Here is a 19,482-nt window from a genome sequence, read left to right as displayed (position 1 = left end):
TAACTGACAAATCATAAGCAAACTTCCTAACATTGTTCTAAATCTATACAACTTCGTTTTCAAAAACATTTTATTGGCAAATATAACAGGGAAAAGTGAAAAATAAGTAAATGTTTAGATCAAAGGATCATCAAGAAGCAAACACCCTTATAAATACCATCTGTGCCAAGACCCAGTGAGCCTCTCTTGAGCCCCCTCAGTCAATATTCCCTTGGTGCCCATAAAGACAGTCGCTATCCTGAGTCCAACAGCACTATTTTAAAATTCTACGTAAATAGACTCATACAGTATGTGTAGTTTTTTCTCTGGTTTCTATGATTAATCTTTTTCTGTAAGGATCATCTATGTTGTTGTGTGCAGTTGTAGTTCGTTTGCACTGTGGAAACACATACTTAAATGTACCACAATTTATTGACTCATTGACCCTTGATCAACATTTTGGCTCTTTCCATTTCAAGGCTGTTATAAATAATGATTCTGTATTCTTGTTTGTGTCTCTTGGCACACCTAAGCACACATTTCCTTTGGCTTTATATCTCAAAGTGAAATAATTATCATATAGTATTCAAATATTGAACGTTAGTAGAAAAAGTCAAACAGATTTTCAAAGGGTGGTACAAATTTATACTCTTATCAGGAATGTACTTAGGTTTGGCTTTCTTTGTCTTCTATATGGTACTTGAAGAGAGTCTTGAATCTTTAGTTTGGTATCTTACTTACACCAGATTTCAAACAATTTTTGTTATATTTCCAATGTTTTTTATGCTTTTGTCCAGTGATTTTTAGCCTTCTTCCATTTCATGGCACATAAACTAATCACTAAAATTCTGCAGCACACCAAAAAATGTATATTTTTTCAATCTGACCAAAAAAAATAGGTATAATTTTGATTCATTCACACCAGACAGCTATTGTTGTATTGGCTATTGTCACTTTTTTATTTGACAATCTAAGGAAAAAGAGGTTAGTGCTCCTGACTAAATTGTCAGGTAATGCATGTTTTAAAGAAGTTCTTGCGGCACACCAGGGTGCCGTGGCACACTGGTTGAAAATTGCTGCCCTAGTCTTCTAGTGTTCTCCAGAACTTCAACTTCATATGTATATTGGATACTCTCTTATTTTCTATGTCTCTTACACTGTCTCCATTTTACTTCACAGTCATGTTTCTCTCCCCTGCCCCACTTGCTGGTTTTTTATTTTCCACTTGGTGAAAGGCACACGGTTACCAGGCATCAGGAAGTCTCATGTGTGGCTTGGATAATAAATTTCCTTTTTGGTGTTTTGAGGTTTTGATATAAAAGAACCCATCTGCTTCTGCTTGTTGCAGCCTGCCTAGTCTACGGGATGGGGTAGGGAAGAGGGTAGGGAAGCTGGGAGAAAGGTAGCGAGTGGCTCAAAAGAGCATAGTGCCTCTGGAAGTCTAGTAGCTGGTGGTGGCCACTCGGGATGGGGGCCTGGTATTGGCTTAGCTGAGCTGGCCACCAAGCTGCTTCCTCATGGCTTCCTGGACCAGGTCACAGGTGATCATGCTGCTGGAGGCCTGAGGAAATTCCAAGTGCTCTGGGTACTCGAACACTGTGGCCATGAACAGCAGAGGAGAATTCCCCAAAAAGAAGCTCACCCCGCCTACCAGTAACCCAGTTAGCCTTGGGGAGACTGGGGTGGTGCACTTCCACAGAAGCTCTTACTGGCAGTGGAACCCAGGTGGCACCTGTAGTAGTTGTGGGTGGCCATCAGAAAGCCACTGGAGGGGACGGTGGCCATGCTCTGGCTTGTGGGATGGTGGAAAGCTCGGTGGTGACCCCTCAAAGGCCTTGGCACGCAATCACAGGTGGCGGGGAAAGAGGCATCAGGCCTGGAAGCCCAGTTGCAGGGAGACTTGTGGGAAGCCACTCTATGAATGAGTCCATGGAGTAACAATTCCTTCTTTAATTTATCTCTTTCCTCTTGCATTTTATGCAAGTAGCAAAGAGAAACAAGGCTCTCTCTACCTTCAACACTTCACTGGGAGATCTCCTCAGCTAATATCCAAATGTATCATTTACAAGTTCCATCTTTATGCTCAACAATAGAACACAATTCCTCCAAGTCATCTGCCACTTATAGCAAGGATCGCCTTTCCTTCAGTGTCTAATAACTTGTTCCTCAGTTCCTTCTGTGACCTCACCAGAAGCACCGGTAATGTTCATGTCTCTATCAATATTCTGTTCATGGTAATTTATGTATTCTCTAAGATGGCAGTTTCTCTACCATGCTCCTCACTTCTGCCTGAACTCTCACCAGAACTGCCCTTGATGTCCATATTTCTAGCAATTGTCTCTTCAAGGCAAACTAGACTTTTTCTATCATGTGCTTCAAAATTCTTCCAACCTCTATCCATCACTCAATTCCAAAGACATTTCCCCATTTTTAGGTATTTGTTACAGCAGCACCTCACTTTTGGTACCAAAATCTGTATTAGCTTTCAAGGATTACCATAAAATATTACTACAAATTGGGTTGCTTTTAGGAAATAAATAGGAATTTACTTTCTCACAGCTCTGGAAGTCAGAAACATGAAATCAAGGCATCAACAGGGCACACTTCCTCCAAAGGGTCTAAGGGAGAACCTTTCCTTGCCTCTTCCAGTTAGTGACTCCTGGTGTTCCTGGGCTTTTGGTGGCTTACCTCCAATCTATGGGTCTTTCACATGACTTTCTTCCTCATGTGTTTGTCTGTGTGTCCACTCCTCTTCTTATAAGGATACCAGTTATTGGATTTAGAGCCCACCCTAATCCAGTATGATGTTATCTTAACCAGTTACCTCTGCAACAACCTTATTTCCAAATAAGTTCAGATTCTGAGGTTCCAGGTGTTCATAAATTTTCAGTGGACACTATTCTACCCACTACACTCTTCAATGTCTTTGAACAGAAAAGCATAGTCTGCATTGTCTGAGTAATCTAGAGTGCAAATCTTGGAGTGAAAGTCTATGAACAGTTTTAAAATCAAGTGATTTTAAATCAATATTTTACTAGGGCCCCACATTTTGAGGGATCTGATATTTATTTGATAAACTGATGTCATTGGTCTGTTTGGAATTAAAGAAAACATGAGTGGACTATTCATGTCAAGTTTTATTATGAGGTTAATCCTTGCTTTGTAATGCGAATTTGAAAGAGTCCTTTTTCAATGTTATGGGACAAACTTAATAGCATAGGAATTATCTATACCATGAAGGTTTGATAGATGTTATGAATTGAATGTTTGTGTTATGAAAAAATTCATACATTGAATATTATAGGATTTGGATACGGGGCCTTTCAGATGGAGTTGGGTTTAGATGAGATCATGAGGATGAAGCCCGTATTATTGAATTAGAGTCTGTATAAGTAGAAGAAAGGAAACCATGTGAGGACACAGTGACAAGGCTTCCATCTGCAATCCAAGAAGAAAATTTTCATCAGGAATCAAATCTGGGGGCACCTTGATCTTAGACTGGTGAATGCTTTTGTATCTATAGCTGCTATTAAAGACCATCAAAAATAGTTTGCTTTCTGTGACTCATAACATACTTTGACTGTCATACCTGGGATACATTAACTCTGGAGCCCTCCTTCAGGGTCCTTAATCATCTCTTCATTCAACAGAAAGTCATGATGGTCAGTTATACTGATGGTATCATGTTGATTGGACCTAGTAAGAAAGAAGTAACAAGTGCTCTTGACATATTGGTAAGAAGACATAGGCCAGGGGGTGGGGACTAAATCTCACCAAAAAAATGAGGTTTCTGTCACCTCAGTGATATATCTAGGGTTCCAGTGATCTGGGAAATATCAAGATAACCCTTTCAAAATGAAGGACTACTTTGGCTCTTATTATCACAAAGATATGTAATACTACGTGGGCCTCTGGATTTGGGAGGCAACGTTTACCTCATCTGGGTGTGCTCACTCTGACCTATTTACTGAATAAACTGAAAAGCTGCTAGTTTCGGGCAGGGCCCTGCAACCAGTCTGGGATGCCAGGCAAATTGTTCTTCAACTGAGGTGTATAACCTAGCAGATCTGTTAGTGCTTGAAGCAAATTACCATAGCTATCTGAGTTATCTATCATGAACTGGGTCACATCTGACAGAGTCATAAGGTTGAATATGCACAGGAGCAGTCCAACACCAAATGCAAAGCAGACCGGTTTGAGCAGGTCCTGAAGGCACAGGTAAGCTGCATGAGCAGGTGCCACAGATGCCCATGTTCTATGCCTCCTTCCCTCTCAACCTGCACCTATGGCTACATGGAGCATTCCCTATGACCAGTTAACTGAGGAAGAAATATTTGGGCCTGGTTTACAGATATGGCTCTGTATGCAATGCTGTCAATATACCAAAGTAGTTGTACTATAGCCTCACTCTGGATTGACCCTGAAGGACAACAGTGAAAGACAATACAGGAGTGGCTCTTCTTACTATTTTCCCTAGTGACCCGCTAATGAAATTCTGACTTACCATCAGTGCAACTGTGGCTTTGCTGGTCTAGAAGTCTTAGTTTCAAGGTAAGAATGCTTCTATCAGGAGACAGGGCAATGATTCTATTACACTCGAAACTGAGACTACCACCCAGTCACTTTGGGCTCCTTATGTCAATCAATAAACAAGCAAATAGGAGGGGTTACTCTATTATCTGCATGAAGGATTTTGATTAGCAAGGGAAATTTGGGATACTAAAACTCAATGAGGGTAAGGAGGAGTGTGTCTGGAATTCCTGTTCTTGCTAAATTACTCCTTTAGCTTCTATATTCCTGGACTAGATTTTTGTCTAGTTTTGTGTCAAAGGTTCTCATGCCTTCTGCAGGACACCAACATCACTGAACTTGAGTTTGGAGACAAAAAGAGATCCAGTGGTTTCTCTCTGTCCTTTTGGGTTCCACCTATTCTCACAGGTTCTAATGTGTCTTTGCTTCTGCGATTCACGTTCCACTTCCCAACTGCCTCCCCTGCTGACATCAGGCTGCAGTAAGAAACACTGCTCCACAATTGCTGAAGGTCAATTCCTTATAATAAATCCTTTATTATATATGTATACATCCTAGAAATTCTGTGGCTCTGATTGAACACTGACTGATATATCTTTCTACATTTCTGATTTATTCTAACTTTCCTGTTCTGACTCCTCCCTCCTGGCCTGGTCCTCATTTTGTTCAAGTTCTCTAGGATTTTAACATTGACTCTCTTCTCTCCTTACACTTGCCTTCTTTCACAGTCTTTGTAGACAAGCTCCCCAATATGCCCTTTATTTTTAAATTGTGCTCCCAGACAAAAAACTCTTGAGTGATGTTTCTACCAGTATTCGGCATTATCTCTAATTGGATATTTCATAGGTATCCTAGACTGAACATTCCAAAAATAAATTCATATTCTTGATCTTAGCATGGACACTATACTTTTAGTAAGCTAAGCCACATATCAGTGTCTATTTAGCACTTACCATAAAGCTTTGTAATGAATTATACTCCCAGGTCCTCTAGACTACAGATGTTAAGCACTCAGTATGCTGAACAATACATAGCAGACACTTAATATATGTTTAATAAATGAATACATTAATAAACACATGACTGAATGGATGGATTCACAGAAAAGACAGAAATTGCAGCCTGGCTGGGCGTGGCTCAGAGGTTGAGCATCAACCTAGGATCCAGGCGATCGGGGTTTGATTCCCGGTCAGGGCACATGCCCGGGTTGCAGGCTCAATCCCCAGTCAGGGGCATGCAGGAGGCAGCCGATCAAACTCTCTCATCATTGATGTTTCTATCTCTCTCTCCTTTCCTCTCTCTAAAATCAATAAAGATATATAAAAAGAAAAAAAATTGCAGAGATAATAAATGGCAACATAGAAGAGTAACAGAACATAGTTCTTCTAAAAAAGCTATAACCTGATGATTTAAGTGTATGATATATTATTCTAAAAACTGTAAATATAGTTATCCTAAAATATTAGTTAACCATAAGGTTCCAGTGACAAGAAGTACCACTTATTTCAAATGGCTAGTGTATCTTTACTTTTAGTATTCATTGAATTTTGCACATAAAGTGCTTCGGGTATTTAATTTAAAATGATGAGAGTATATGAAGCTTGAGATTTATAATAGTAGAAGTAAACTTTCACAGACCAAATATGTTTTCATTTTTCTAATAAAATTTTGTAATTAAATACAGTTTATGCTAAGTAACCATGATACTAATGGAAGAGCATATTTACTTTTAGATTAAGGATAGCTGTGGAATCTTTATTAACAAGCAAAGGTATAATTTGTATTTATATTATCAGAAAAACAACTCCAGTTGTCAACTTACCTGCTAGAAAAATAATTAAATGCCTAAATGCAAACAGAGTAAAAAATATAAGATTCTGCCTTCAATTTGCATTAATATAATTGTACTCCATGGCTCACTTATCAAATTATTCCTCTCTAAAGAAGTTATTTCTTTATTGTCACACATAAATAACAGTACATAATCACTATACCTTCCAGAGTGTTCTAGGCTTTAATATTCAGAGAAACTATGCAAGAGAAATCATTTTGAGGGGTCCAATTGATAGACTGCCTAGACTTTCTTCAGAGCTATTCACTGTACAACTTACATTTAATTTGGACAACTAATATTTATACTTTCTTTTTGTGTTTTAAAATTGTCCACAAAATTAAATCAAACAAAGGAACAAGGAACCCAGAGAGCACAAGTCTTAGAGTGGGATGATAAAAAACAGCTCCAATTCATTTATTAAGATATTGTGCCTTGCAGTTGTTTTATCCCATATTTAGGTACAAAACTTTTTATGAGTCTTCACTGCCTAAAGAATAGTTCTAAATCTAAAATTCTTGAAAATCTAATTCAATAAAAACAAATTAAGAAAAAAAAGCAATGTCTCCCCAATAAATTCAATAAAAATAAAAAGGTCATAGCAGCACAATTTACAATAGCTAAGATCTGGAAACAGCCCAAGTGCCCATCAGTAGATGAGTGGATAAAAAAGCTGTGGGACATTTACACCATGGAATACTATGCAGCTATAAAGAAGAAGGATCTCATATCCTTTGGGACAGCATGGATGGAACTGGAGAGTATTATGCTAAGAGAAATAAGCCAGGCAGAGAAAGACAAATATCACGTGATCTCACTTATATGTGGAATCTAAAGAACATAATAAACTGATGAACAAAATAGACTCAGTGACCTGGAAGCATGGATCAGACTAATTTCAGAGGGAAGGTGGGGGTGGGTGGGGAGAGATTAACCAAAGAATCTATATGCATATATGCATAACCCATGGTGAAGGCCTGGGGCGGGGAGTGGGTGGGGGTAGAAAGGGTCAATGGGGAAAAAAGGGGACATCTGGAATATTTTGAACAACAACAACAATAATAATAATAATAATAAAAATAAATAAAATTCTTTAAAATCTGGGTTAACTCTCTCCCTCCCTCCCTCCCTCCCTCCCTCCCTCCCTCCCTCCCTCCCTCCCTCCCTCCCTCCTTCCTTCCTTCCTTCCTTCCTTCCTTCCTTCCTTTCTCCTCACCTGAGATTATTTTTTTCCATTGCTTTTCAGAGAGAGTGGAAGGGAGAGAAAGAGAGATCGATGTGAGAGAGATACATCCATTGGTTTCAGGCCAGGGATTGAGCCTGCAAGCGAGGTACATGCCCTTGGCCGGAATCAAACCCAGGACTCTTCAATCTGCAGTCCAATGCTCTAACAACTGAGCCAAACTGGCTAGGGCTGGGTTAACCTTTTCCATTTCATTTTCTGTAACACCTTCCTATATAGCCCAAGATCTTATCACTCTAACCTCATCTCAATTTCCTCTATACATTGTACACTTAAACTGAACTTTCATTTCTTCTGCTTTATTCAGGCTATTTCATCTATATGGAATGCAAATTTTCCTCTTTTTTTTGTCTTGATCATTCTGCAAAGATCATAGTCTTCATTAAGTTATTCACAGACCCCACAGTCTTCTTTCTTTCTGTATTATCAGTATTATTTTTGTACCCTTATTACCCAAATCAAGTCATCTGGTTAAGCTTGATATAAACAGGGAGACACAAATATAATCTTTTCCCAGTAAGGACATTAAATATTTTTGAACAAAAAGACAACCACAGTCTGCCCTTCTGATTGCAATAATTCCAGTCCTTCTCCTTTTCTGTTTCAAAATATACTCACCCTCCTCACCAAAGGAGATAACTTAAAAGTCCTATATTATCATTATTGCCAGCTCAAAGCCTGTGATCTCTGAGTGATACTGTTATTTCTATGTTTGTTCTCGATAAGTTTCCTCTTGATCTGGAGACCTATGAAGTAACAAAGTCAAGTTATTTGCCTCAGAACATGCAAAATACAATGCCTAAACAGGGACTGGATAACCACAATGAATTTCCTATTCAGAAAGAGAAAGAATGGGAGACATACATTGGTCCTGAAATCTCACAAAGCAGAAGTTGTTGCTGACTGAAGGTGTGGAATATTCCTTGATTAGGCCCTGATTTTGCTATATGGGTATTTGTTCTAGTCTACTTTTCTCTGTGGCTCCAGTCTCCCCTCTGGAAAGTCTTGTCTTAGATCCACTAAAGAGGACATTATAGAAGATTGGGGGATCCAAGTATCATTACACATCGCAAATAGTCACAGACTCTTTATTCCAAGGCTGATGTTTTTTTGTTTTGTTTTGTTTTGTTTTAGTAGTACTTGGTATACTTCTATTGATTCCAGTAAAGTCCATCCATCAAAAGCCATACTCACAATTCTTTTTAGAGATATCTCTTTCTTTCTCTAGATTTAATTTCAGTCACTTTGATCCTATCAGGCTTTGGTGAGAGAGCTACACCTTTATCTATTTGACTTTCAAATTGTTCAGTTGAGAAGATTTACTGAGACACCTTAACTTATTGAGATGTTTCAACAAAGGTGTGATGGCTACATTCCTGAATGGGTCCTTACCTTGAGGGTTTTGTTGTTGTTGTTATTGTTGTTGTTGTTAATCCTCACCTGAGGATACTTTTTCCATTACTTTTTTCAGAGAGTGTAGAAGGGGGTGGGGGTGGGGAGAGAAGCATCCTTGTGAGAGAGACACTTTGACTGGTTACCTCCCACACGTGACCAGGGAGGGGAGTGAACCTTCTCACTTTTATCTTATACAGTTGGAGATGAGTTCCATCTTCCAACTAGGCAAGTCTATAAATTAATTACTAGATGCTCTATTCCCTGTCATTACAGCTTGTAAACTGATCAGTTATTTTGAGTCCATATCTTTTGTCAACTGTTGCTAATAATAACTGATACATGCTGCTAAAATACCCTTTACCTGCCATTTCATTGAAAGCTACGAGTTCATCAGGAACATTGACTGTTTTCCAATGAATTGAGAACTATTTCACCAAACGTTTCAGCACTGCATAAACAGATTGCCATCCTTCTAGCCTCTGATAATAGTTCCCTTATCACCTGTTGCCAGGAATCAAATACCACATACATATTTTAGGATTTTTATTATAACATGCCACCACGTTTTTGGTGCCAAATTCTTTATTAGTCAAAGTAGACTAGGTTATGCTGCAATAATTGACTACTCTCAAATCTGGTGGCTTGTAACAATACATATTTATTTCTCATTCTCAATACATGCCAGCAGCAGGCCAGCAATGTCTCTACTCCAGGTAGTTTCCATCCTGATACCCAAGATTCTATCTAGAACATTGCTGATCTTGTGGCAGAGAGAAAAGAGAGAATATGGCACCTATTGGCTCTTGAAACATCTACTTGTGCATCACACATTTTTTTTCAGTCTCATTTGCTAATAAAACAAGTCATCTTATGAAGCCTGACATTAATAAGGCAGATAAGTGATATCCCCTTCTAGGGAGCGGAAGCAGGTATAATATAATCCACCACAATACCAGTCCTATTTTTAAGTCTAAGATTTATTTTTACAACATATATCCTTTACTATGACTTCTTTTTCAAGACCGTGACTTGTACTCCTCCAATCCATGCTTGAAATACAGGTCACAGGCTCTTTAACCTAACTTTAATGTGCAAAATTTCAATTTTTACAACGTGACATTTTAGTTAATATTTAATGAAATTTATACTCTGTAACCCTGCTTTGTTAACATTTCCAAAGGCATCACTTGACTACCTATAGTATTGTTACCGCTAGAAACTAGGTCAGTGACACAAAAGTAAGCCACTGGATTTTACTTCCGTATGAACAGTGGTGTTCCTTATTTTATTACGAACTATTTTTGTTTGTTTGTTTGTTCCTTGGCCAGAATCAAACCAGGCTGACGCTCTAACCAGTGAGCCAAACCAGCTAGGGCTGAACTGTTTTCATTAAAAATAAAATATTGCCAAGGAGAGGTCTTCCCCCTTCTAATTTCTTTGCTAAAATCCTACTTACACTTACTGCTGTTAGGTTTCTCTATTCGCATCTAATTATTTTCCATGATTTTTGTGCTTTGATTTTTTAACAGAGCCATACTCCTTACCATGGTCTATAAGGTCAACGTCAGAGAAGCCTTTATAATCTCTCTGATCTCATTTTCCTCTCCTCTTCTTTGTTATGGGTCAGCCACACTGGCCTCCCTTGAACATTTTTTTTTAACTTCAAAATCATTTCTCTTGACAATGGAAATATTCTTCCCCCAGATCTCCACCAGGCTACCTCCTTCTTTTCATTTAGGATTCAGCTAGTACCTCCTCAGGCAGACCTTGTCTATTCTCTCTAAAGGCTCCTTCTTTCCTCCACTCCCCCATGTCCTCTCTCACTATTATATTTTATTGGTTTATCACTATCTAAAGTTATCTTGTTTGTTTAGTTTGTCTCTCCAACGGCATGGAAGCTCCCTTAGGGCAGAACCATTTTATCATTCCCTGATATCTACCGAGTTCCTAGTAGTACAGTGCCTGGTGCACAGTAGGTACTTAACATTTACTGAATGAATGAAAAACGCACCAGCCTTCCTAAGCTTCATCTTGATAACCACCGTTTATCTCCCCCCTCCCCTTTTTCCTACCTGGCTGGCCATAGGCCCTCTCCCAAGCGCCGCGCGCTGGAAGGAATCCCTCAGCTCCACGTCCTTCGTGTCTCTTGTCACTCTACCCTCGCTCCCCAAACAACCTCGCGCGTGGCTTCACTTCCCATCCACGCATGGAGTCCTAAATATATCCTTCCGGTCCACATCGCTTTTCTACCCTCCAGAAAGTACCCATCATTCTCCAGGGCTTCTTATCTCCATCAGGGGCATGGGCATCCACAGGGCCCGTGGGAGCCGCACCTCTGAAAAAGGGCCCCAGACTCCGCCCCCTTCTCGCCCCGCCCCCACGCTCGACCAATCACCACGCCCTGCCGGCGCTGCTTCCCATGGACCTTTGCGGTCCGGTCTCCATCCGCCCACGGCCTGCCCTGGTCCCAGCCGCCATTGTCTCACACGGGGCTGCCGCCGCCCGGGAGTCAGCGCCTGCCCTCTCATGCTCATCTCTCACCCACTCTTCAGAGACAAAGCAGTCATGTAAAACCTTGTCTTGCTCAGCTGCCCTGTTGTCTCAGCAGCACACCCATGACGTGTATGTGGCCGCCGGCCCAGCAGAGCCCATTCTCTCGGGTTTAGGCCCAGCTTCACCAGACCACGCTCAGCCCCTCTCGGGACTCAGACCCTGCCACCTGTCACCTGTTCTGTGCACCTGCACCCTCGGTTTCCAGTCGGTCAGCGTCCACTCCTTCAGCTCTCACGTTCCTTTTTCCGAGGAGCCCTTTCCTATCCTTCTCAGACCCAATTACCTGTGTGATCATTTGATGAATGTGTTAGGTTCAGATTATCCCGACACCCCCTAAAATCTGGCCCATGGAAGCCTTTTGGGTTAAAAAAAAAAGAAGAGATAAATGAAAATAGTACTGGAGTATTAGAAAAGATGTGTAGGGACACGATTATTGAAAGCACATTTTAAGAACACAATTTTGGGCCCAGAGAGAGGGCAATGTCGCAAAGGTCTTCGTGGTGTTTAATATTATTCATTGAGGCCCTGGAGCTGAGGGTTTAGAGATCACGTTGACAGAACTGTTGCCATCTTTAAGGCATTTTCGGTTTTTAATCTCCGCGCATATCGACAGTGTAAGAGGAGAAACAGCTGCAGTCCTCTTCAACCGCAGCCGCTGACCTCAGCCGCAAGAGACTCGACCTGCCCTCCAGGCACCAGCCGCTCAGCTGCTGCAGGCGCCGCTCGGCTCCCTCCGCGGCGCTCAAGCCCGCCCGGCGCGCGCCCGGCACAAGCGTCCCCAGTGCCTGCGCGCGGACTCGGGTGACAGACGCCCCGCGGGAGGACCCGGCTGCCGGGGCGCGCGCCGGGACGTGCGCCCGCCCGCCTCCACCTTTCAGCACGTGGCCTCCGGAGAAAGTGCCTGTCTAGTCAATACAAGCGTTCCAGTTTTGACGGAAAAAAATTACCCGTCTGGACTATACATCGCACAGGAATAAGACTGTTACCCTTGGAGTGGAACGCTGAGGGACTGGTCAGGTTAGAGCAGACGCGTGAGTTGCTGGGTGAAGCAGGCACTGTTATGGACAACCGCATCCGGGCCCTCTTGCCGCAGGTTGCCGTGCGAGCCAGGGGTCCTTCAGGTAGGAGGTCCTGGGTGACTTTGGGCGTCCGCTCGGCCTCCGAGTACTGAGTACCTGCTGCCGGGCGGTGCAGTCTTGTTTTCCTGTGCTTCCGGGCCCTCTGCCGCAACCATGCTCCGCCAGATCCTCAGTCAGGCCAAGAAGCATCCAAGCGTAAGTTTTGGACCCCTTTCCCAGAGGCCCACCGTGTGTCGGAATGCGGCTGCCTCAGTCCCCTGGGAGCTTCCTCCTTGGCGGCCGCATTCTCTTCGTTCCTTGAGGCCGGGCCTGGCCTCACTTCGACCTGTCCTGCTGGTCGCTCCAGGCCCTTGAGTTCTGACCTTCCCCGCCGTGCATTGTGGGGTGCGGCCTGGCCGGCTGAAGGTGAGGGATACATTGGAGGAAAATAAACTAGTAAATGTTGGAATAGCCTGGTGGCCGCGCCTTCTTGCAGGTTGCCCGGACGAAGAGGGGTGGTTGTGCGCTGTGTCCGTTAGAGACAGTAAAGCTGAGCTTGCCCTTTTTTGTGTGCCGTGTGTTAAGGGTCTTGTACGCACGGTATTGCCCCGCTAGGCCTTGTGGCAAATGTGAGGGTCTATGGTCTTGGACTCCTCAGTTTGTCTTGACACCTTGACATTTTGGGGAGTTTGATAGCGCAGAGTTTAATTGCAGTTCAGTTCTCTTGAATCTCTCACCACCACCCTCCCCTCCCCCCCAGCACATCAACGCGCTGTGGTTTAAAAACTCAGTTGTCTACGCGTTAAGCGTTGGTAGCAGGACATTCTCAGAGATTATGCCTAAAACTAGTATATGTATCTGCTGTGTTTCTGTTTGCTCATTCAGGCTCTTTTATGCCACAGAACTTGTGTTTTCCGTGCACGTATATTGAGGCCAGCTTAAATAATTTGCCAAGAGCTTGTTTTTTTAAGCCTCGAAATAAAGGAAGCTGGGAAATTTAATGGGAGTGATGTATAAATGTTAAGAAAGGTGAAGTAGGCAATGTATTTTCTTGGAAATTTTAAAATTTGAATATAATTTTTTTCCACGTTAAGCCGGAATTGTCTTCGCATCCTTTGGAAATTCCACTTCTTTCTTTTGAACACAGTTACAAGAAATAACACCTCAGTGTAAAGTCCACGCTCATTAAAATTTTTAGGCAGAATTGAAAAATTGCATTTGGAACTTGGGAATCAATGTGTAAAAACTACCGTAGCCTTTCTGTTGTTAGTGTCTAGGTATTTGAAGTTGACTGTTAAATCTTGTCTATTTTGTGTTTGATTCCAGTTGATCCCCCTCTTTGTATTTATTGGAGCAGGAGGTACTGGGGCAATGTTGTATGTCACACGCCTGGCATTGTTCAATCCAGATGTCTGGTAAGTACTTAACGTTTGGGACTTGGATGGTTTATTAAGCTGGTTTAGGAGCCACAGTCTTTCTAAGGAGGCATCATCAAGTCATAGAAAGAACACGAGTTTTGTAGTCGTATAGTAAGTTCAGATCCCAAAACTGCCGCTGTCATTTGCTTTTCCTGGTTCATGAGATCATCTAAATTTTGAGCCTTATTTTTCCATTGTTGGAGTAGAACTGTTAATACCTATAATGTTGTAAAGATTGAGATACTTGTTTTGATAAAACACTTAATCAGGGTTGCTGGTACATGTAAATGTTTTTTGCCTGCTTTTCAACAATAACATACGGTTGGTTGGTTTGTTTGTTTATTTTGAAGTTGGAAAACAACAGGCAAGGAAAAAAGATTGATTCATTGTTATTCTGTGCACTTTTTTATGTCACTTCACTGATGAAAGAAAACTTTACTAACAGCCAAGTATAAAGTTTCCTGTGCCAAGGGTAGGGACAAGGACAACTGCCCGAAGATGCTGTGTTTACCTTTTTAATAATTGATTACATGGGATTGCTTAGTATAGATCCAATCTCTGTTTCAACTTTATAATGAAAACAATACTGTACTTCACCCAGTAGTAAATGAGATTGATCTATTCAAAACATTAGCTTTTTAAGAAGTACAAAACTATTTTAAGTAGTTTTTATTGCTATAACTATTATAATGTTTTGTTTTAGTTGGGACAGAAAGAATAACCCAGAACCCTGGAACAAACTGGGTCCCAATGAGCAATACAAGGTAAGCTACAAAATTGTTTTAAGAATTGCTGGAAAGTGTGTTCTAATAAATTTTGTCATGGAGTGGTTTTGTGAGTTTTTTTGAAATTGGATGCACAAGTAAAGTTATCAAGAACTTTGAAGAGCTGCTAGATTGTTCTGTGAAATTAAAATGGCATATTTTTCTAATAAAGTATTTTTTGCTAAGCATTTTATTCACAGACTACACTCTGGATGTGAAGTTAAGATAATATCTCAACTCTACTGATTTGATAAAGAAAAAAGTAGAGATAGCTCTTTGCCATTTTCAGAGATCTTAGTCTAGTGTAGTTTTTGTCAAATTTGAGTATACATAGGTATCACCAGGACAGTTTGTGAAAACAGATTCTTCAGCTCTACCCCAGAGAATCAGATTCACCTGGTCTGTTGTGGAGAATGAGAATTTAATTTCTAGTAAGGTTTCAGGTGCTGTTGACTGCTGGTTCATGAACCATGCTTTGAGGAGTAGTAATCTAGTGAATGTTTTCATTGGCTGTTCTTTCTGGTTGGTATGGTTGAAGTAGTGCATGTGAAGATTAGTAGGAAGAAATGAAAGTCATTTGAAACTGAAATTTTACCATAAACCTTCAAGATAAACTTTTTAACATTATTTTCTGAAGAGTGATTTATGGAAGTAGTCTTCCAAAGAAGACTTCCATTTCATGGACTGAGACCATTTATTTTTTTGAGGTATAACTGACACATAATGTGTAAGTTTGTATGTGCTGGTTTGATATATTGCTATATTGCAGTATGATTACTACAGTAGCATTAACACTTTTATCACATCACATAATTATTTATTTTTGTTGAGAACGATTAAGATCTAGTTTTTAGCAACTTTGAAATTTATAATACAGTTGACTATAATCACTATGTTGTGCATTAGGTCTCCAGAACTTATTTATCTACTGGTTGCAGGTTTGTACCCTTAAATATCTTCCCAATTCTGCCACCTTTTAGTAACCACCATTCTACTCTCTGTTTTTATAAGTTGAGCATTTTAGATTTTATATGTAAGTGATATCAAACAGTGTTTGTCTTTCTCTGTTGGACTTATCTCACTTAGCATAATGCCCTCAAGGTCCATCCATATTGTTGCAAATCTGAGACCATTTATTGATTCCCCAAACATAACCTTCCTTATGTGTAAAATTTTTGTGTATAGACAAACCCTTGCAATGTCAAAAAAACAAAACAAAAAATAGGTCAGCTTTATTAGGGTACAATTTACATACCATATAATTTACGTGTACTTTCCGCTGTTTGAGGCTGCTTCGTCAAAAGTGAAATAGCAATTTGCTTAAGCACTTTCAAGAAGAGGTACTCTGACCAATGTGTGTCTTAGATATATCTCCATAATGGAGATAGATACTATAATTACTGTTAACAGCAACTTTTAAGATAATTATCACCTTTTGTTGATGCCAAGCTTTCCACTCAACCTTCAGATTATAAGTTGACTTCCAAATCTCTTTAAAAAGATGTTCCTACAAGAAATAAACAAAAATGTGTCGGTGAAGCTGAAATGAGCCATCTGATCTGTGTGTTAAATTTTGCCTCAAAAAAAATGATAAACAAGCATCATGGTTTATTTTTCTCTCTTACAAATTTGTTTAAGTTCATTCTAGAGAAAACGGTGGCACATTCAATAAAGTTTAAAAAAGAAAACCAAAAAAACAAGTGTTGGTTCTTCCACCGAGGAACATACTGGAGTCTGGCTCTTTGTAGTTCATAAAGCTCCCTAGGTGATTCTGATAATGAAGCCAGTTACCAATGCTCTGGGACATGATAACACATGCCAGTATGAGGCCATGTGAATTTGGGAATGGAATGTCTCTACAACAGAAATCTGTGTGGCATAGATGGGCTGAAAGTGGCTGTGACACTGATATTAGAGACTAGAAAGATGAATCATACAGTGGCAAAAAGTATTTGGTGAAGTGTCACCTGCTGTACTTGGAAGGTGGACCATGTGCTTGAAGAGCTGTTATGGAAAGAGGTTTTGGAAAACAAGATGTTAATGGACAGTTACTGCTGACTGTATTTGCCAAGAGATGAGCATGTAGAAGAATTGGATGATTTGCAAGCAGAAATAAAAGGGTAACAGTCCAGAAACTAGTGAGCCTAGAGTGAAGGAAGCCTACTACTACTTCTAAACCCAGACAGTTAGGTGTAGGCTAGATTATTCAACATTCACTGCCCTTCACCTAAGATAATTTGCTTTTCTTGCACATCGACATCAGCTTTGGCAATGTGACTTGCTCCAGCAAATCATAAGTGAGGGGAAGTTATATCAGCCGTTTCTGAACCAGTGTGTGGTTGTCCCCATTGTTCTTTTCCGTCATGAAACCAAAATTGACAGCTAAGGATTACTCGTTCAGCCTAGGCTCAGAATGAAGAGAACATGGCGCAGTCAGTTTGTAAGTGGTATATAATGTGAGTGATTTAAAATAAACCACTGTTGTAAACCACTAAGATTTGGAGGCGATTTGTTCCACTTAAAAATCTAGCAAAAGCCAGCTAATACAAACCAGAGAGGGTACTAAAATAGGATTTAAGCATCAAAGGCCCAGCAACACTTCTCAGCTGAATAAAATCCTCAAACCAAGATCAGAATATGTTGTGCTTTCCCAGCTGTTCCAAAGACCTTCAGGGTAGCCACCATTAAATTGAGAAAAAGAATGGGGCCATGGAAGCTGAAAAATAAAGCAAGTTTGAAAATTACTTCAACAGAATTTCGATACTGGCACATGGAACCAAATAGATGCAAATACATCAGAAGCCTGCTTGGTTTTGAGAAAATGGCGTAGATGCTATAAATTTCCCACTCTGCCTGGGAGTGGGGCTCCATCCTGCTTATTCAGTGTTTGGCAGCTTGATCATTAGTTGCCTCTTTCCTAAAGTAAGAAGGTGATAATGAGGAAGGTGATGATTAACTAAGGTAAACAAAGCATTCTGCCCACAGTGCCTGGCATCCAGTAAAAGCCCAGCAAATGTTTGTTTTCTTCTTAATGTGTAACCTGCAGTTCCTTTTATAAATGTTCCCATAATATTTTGTTAGAAATAGCACAGTGTTGTTATTTTTAATTCATCATTTTGGTTCAGTTGCTTCATAAGAGAATACTGTCAAAACAAGGAATACTGCTTTAGGGCTCTTTCTTCTCTGTTTATGAAAACAATTTTCATTAGGTTAAAAAGGGTTAGGGTATGTTTGGAGAAATAAAGCAAAGGGCTTGAAGAAATAATGGATGCAGTTTTATGAGCTCCTTGCTTAAAATCCCTGGAGAAAATGTTAATGATTCTGCAGTTTTGTGGGTTTTTGTTTTCATTTTTTGGAGTTGATGTAGTCTTCAAATAATTATAGCACAACCTTCAGTGCTCTTTGGCACAAGAATGAGTAAACTCAAGATTATAGCTATATTTGGGCTTATGTACAAATTATGACGTTTCCTCATTCTGGAGCAGTTTACAACATGAACCATTAAAAAGAAAAGTTACTGAGAATTAGAGGCAGTATTTTAAAGCAATCAGAGTAAGAGTTCTAAAATTCATTTTAGTTGAATGTAAGAACATTTTTGGAAATTACAAGGTTTCCAGATATACCATGTTTTAAAAGTTATGTAAACCACACAACAAAATATTACCTACCATATTACTGGCTTATTCTTGGTTTCTATAAATCAGTCTCTCCTATCTAACTTAAAACACTTTGCTAACCAAAGTAGGGATGATAATTCTTGGTATTCCTCTATTCTGTTGGAGATTCATCTGTATACATAGCGGACATGGAAATAAAACCTTAAGAATTGGAAGTATGTATCAGAAGTAATTCTTATTCACTAGGAAACAAGAATTTTTTATAGGTTCTATACTAATGCTGTTCTGCAGTAGAATGAATATTTTGATCTTACAGAAACTATTATTAAAGGACTAGAGTTTAAGTGTCTTTCTTTGAATTACTTTTACATTGTTAAATATTCTTAATAAAAAATTCATGTCTGTAATTTTTACTGTAGAAAGCTGAATAAAAATCTAAAGCCTCTGTAGCATCTCTATGTATTTGATAGATTATCTAAAATATCTTTTTTCTTTTCCAAGTTCTTCTCAGTGAATGTAGATTACAGCAAACTGAAGAAAGAAGGCCCAGAGTTCTAAATGAAATGTTTCACTATAAAGCTGCTTAGAATGAAGGTCTTCCAGAAGCCATCCGCACAGTTTTCCACTTAACCATGAAATATTTCCCCTCTAAATGCATGAAATCGTGTTGATGTATTGTGTTGGGGTTTACACTGATTAATAAATATTTGAAACTTGATACGTCTCACTATTTAATGCTGGAAAATGTGCTCTGAATTTTATAACTAGGGTATAAGAAATAAATACTAGAATTTAAAGAATTTCTTGAGTTTATATACGTGTGTATGATTTGAAAATAAGACTTTAAGTTGCTCAGTAAAACATTTTAATTTAGTGTATAGGCCATAACTTCACTAGAGCATAATTAACAACTGCAACTGGAAATTATACAAAGGTAGAATTGGGAAGAATATTTAAGCCTCTTTGGCATTGGCAAAATGGAAACTTCTGGATTTCTGTTGCTGGCTGATATCAAAGCTGTGCAGTTATTAATGGTTTTTACCATGCATCCTTTTTGCTGGAGAGTTTCAAAGTTTTCAGTCACTGTGGTCTAG

At 39.8% G+C, this 19,482-nt stretch overlaps 2 protein-coding genes across 2 annotated transcripts; one reads left to right on the top strand and one right to left on the bottom strand.

Moving 5' to 3' along the window:
- Positions 1–1,524: 1,524 nt before the first annotated feature.
- LOC148092282 (pancreatic progenitor cell differentiation and proliferation factor-like) lies at positions 1,525–1,764 on the bottom strand. Its single transcript, XM_087821416.1, is given in 1 exon segment — positions 1,525–1,764. A coding segment is annotated over 1 exon segment (240 nt).
- A 10,881-nt stretch (positions 1,765–12,645) lies between these two features.
- On the top strand, positions 12,646–19,106 carry COXFA4 (cytochrome c oxidase associated subunit FA4). The gene is made up of 4 exons (XM_016218905.2): positions 12,646–12,805; positions 13,916–14,004; positions 14,711–14,771; positions 18,890–19,106. Exons 1-4 carry the CDS (start codon positions 12,764–12,766, stop codon positions 18,944–18,946), a joined length of 249 nt encoding a protein of 82 aa, XP_016074391.2. The 5' UTR covers positions 12,646–12,763; the 3' UTR covers positions 18,947–19,106.
- The last annotated feature ends 376 nt before the right edge of the window (positions 19,107–19,482 follow it).

This window comes from Miniopterus natalensis, chromosome 10 (assembly GCF_054644295.1).
Source record: "Miniopterus natalensis isolate mMinNat1 chromosome 10, mMinNat1.hap1, whole genome shotgun sequence".
NCBI classification, from domain to species: domain Eukaryota; kingdom Metazoa; phylum Chordata; class Mammalia; order Chiroptera; family Miniopteridae; genus Miniopterus; species Miniopterus natalensis.
Note: the sequence above shows the minus strand (reverse complement) of the source record. Positions and strands in the feature narration are given on the sequence as shown.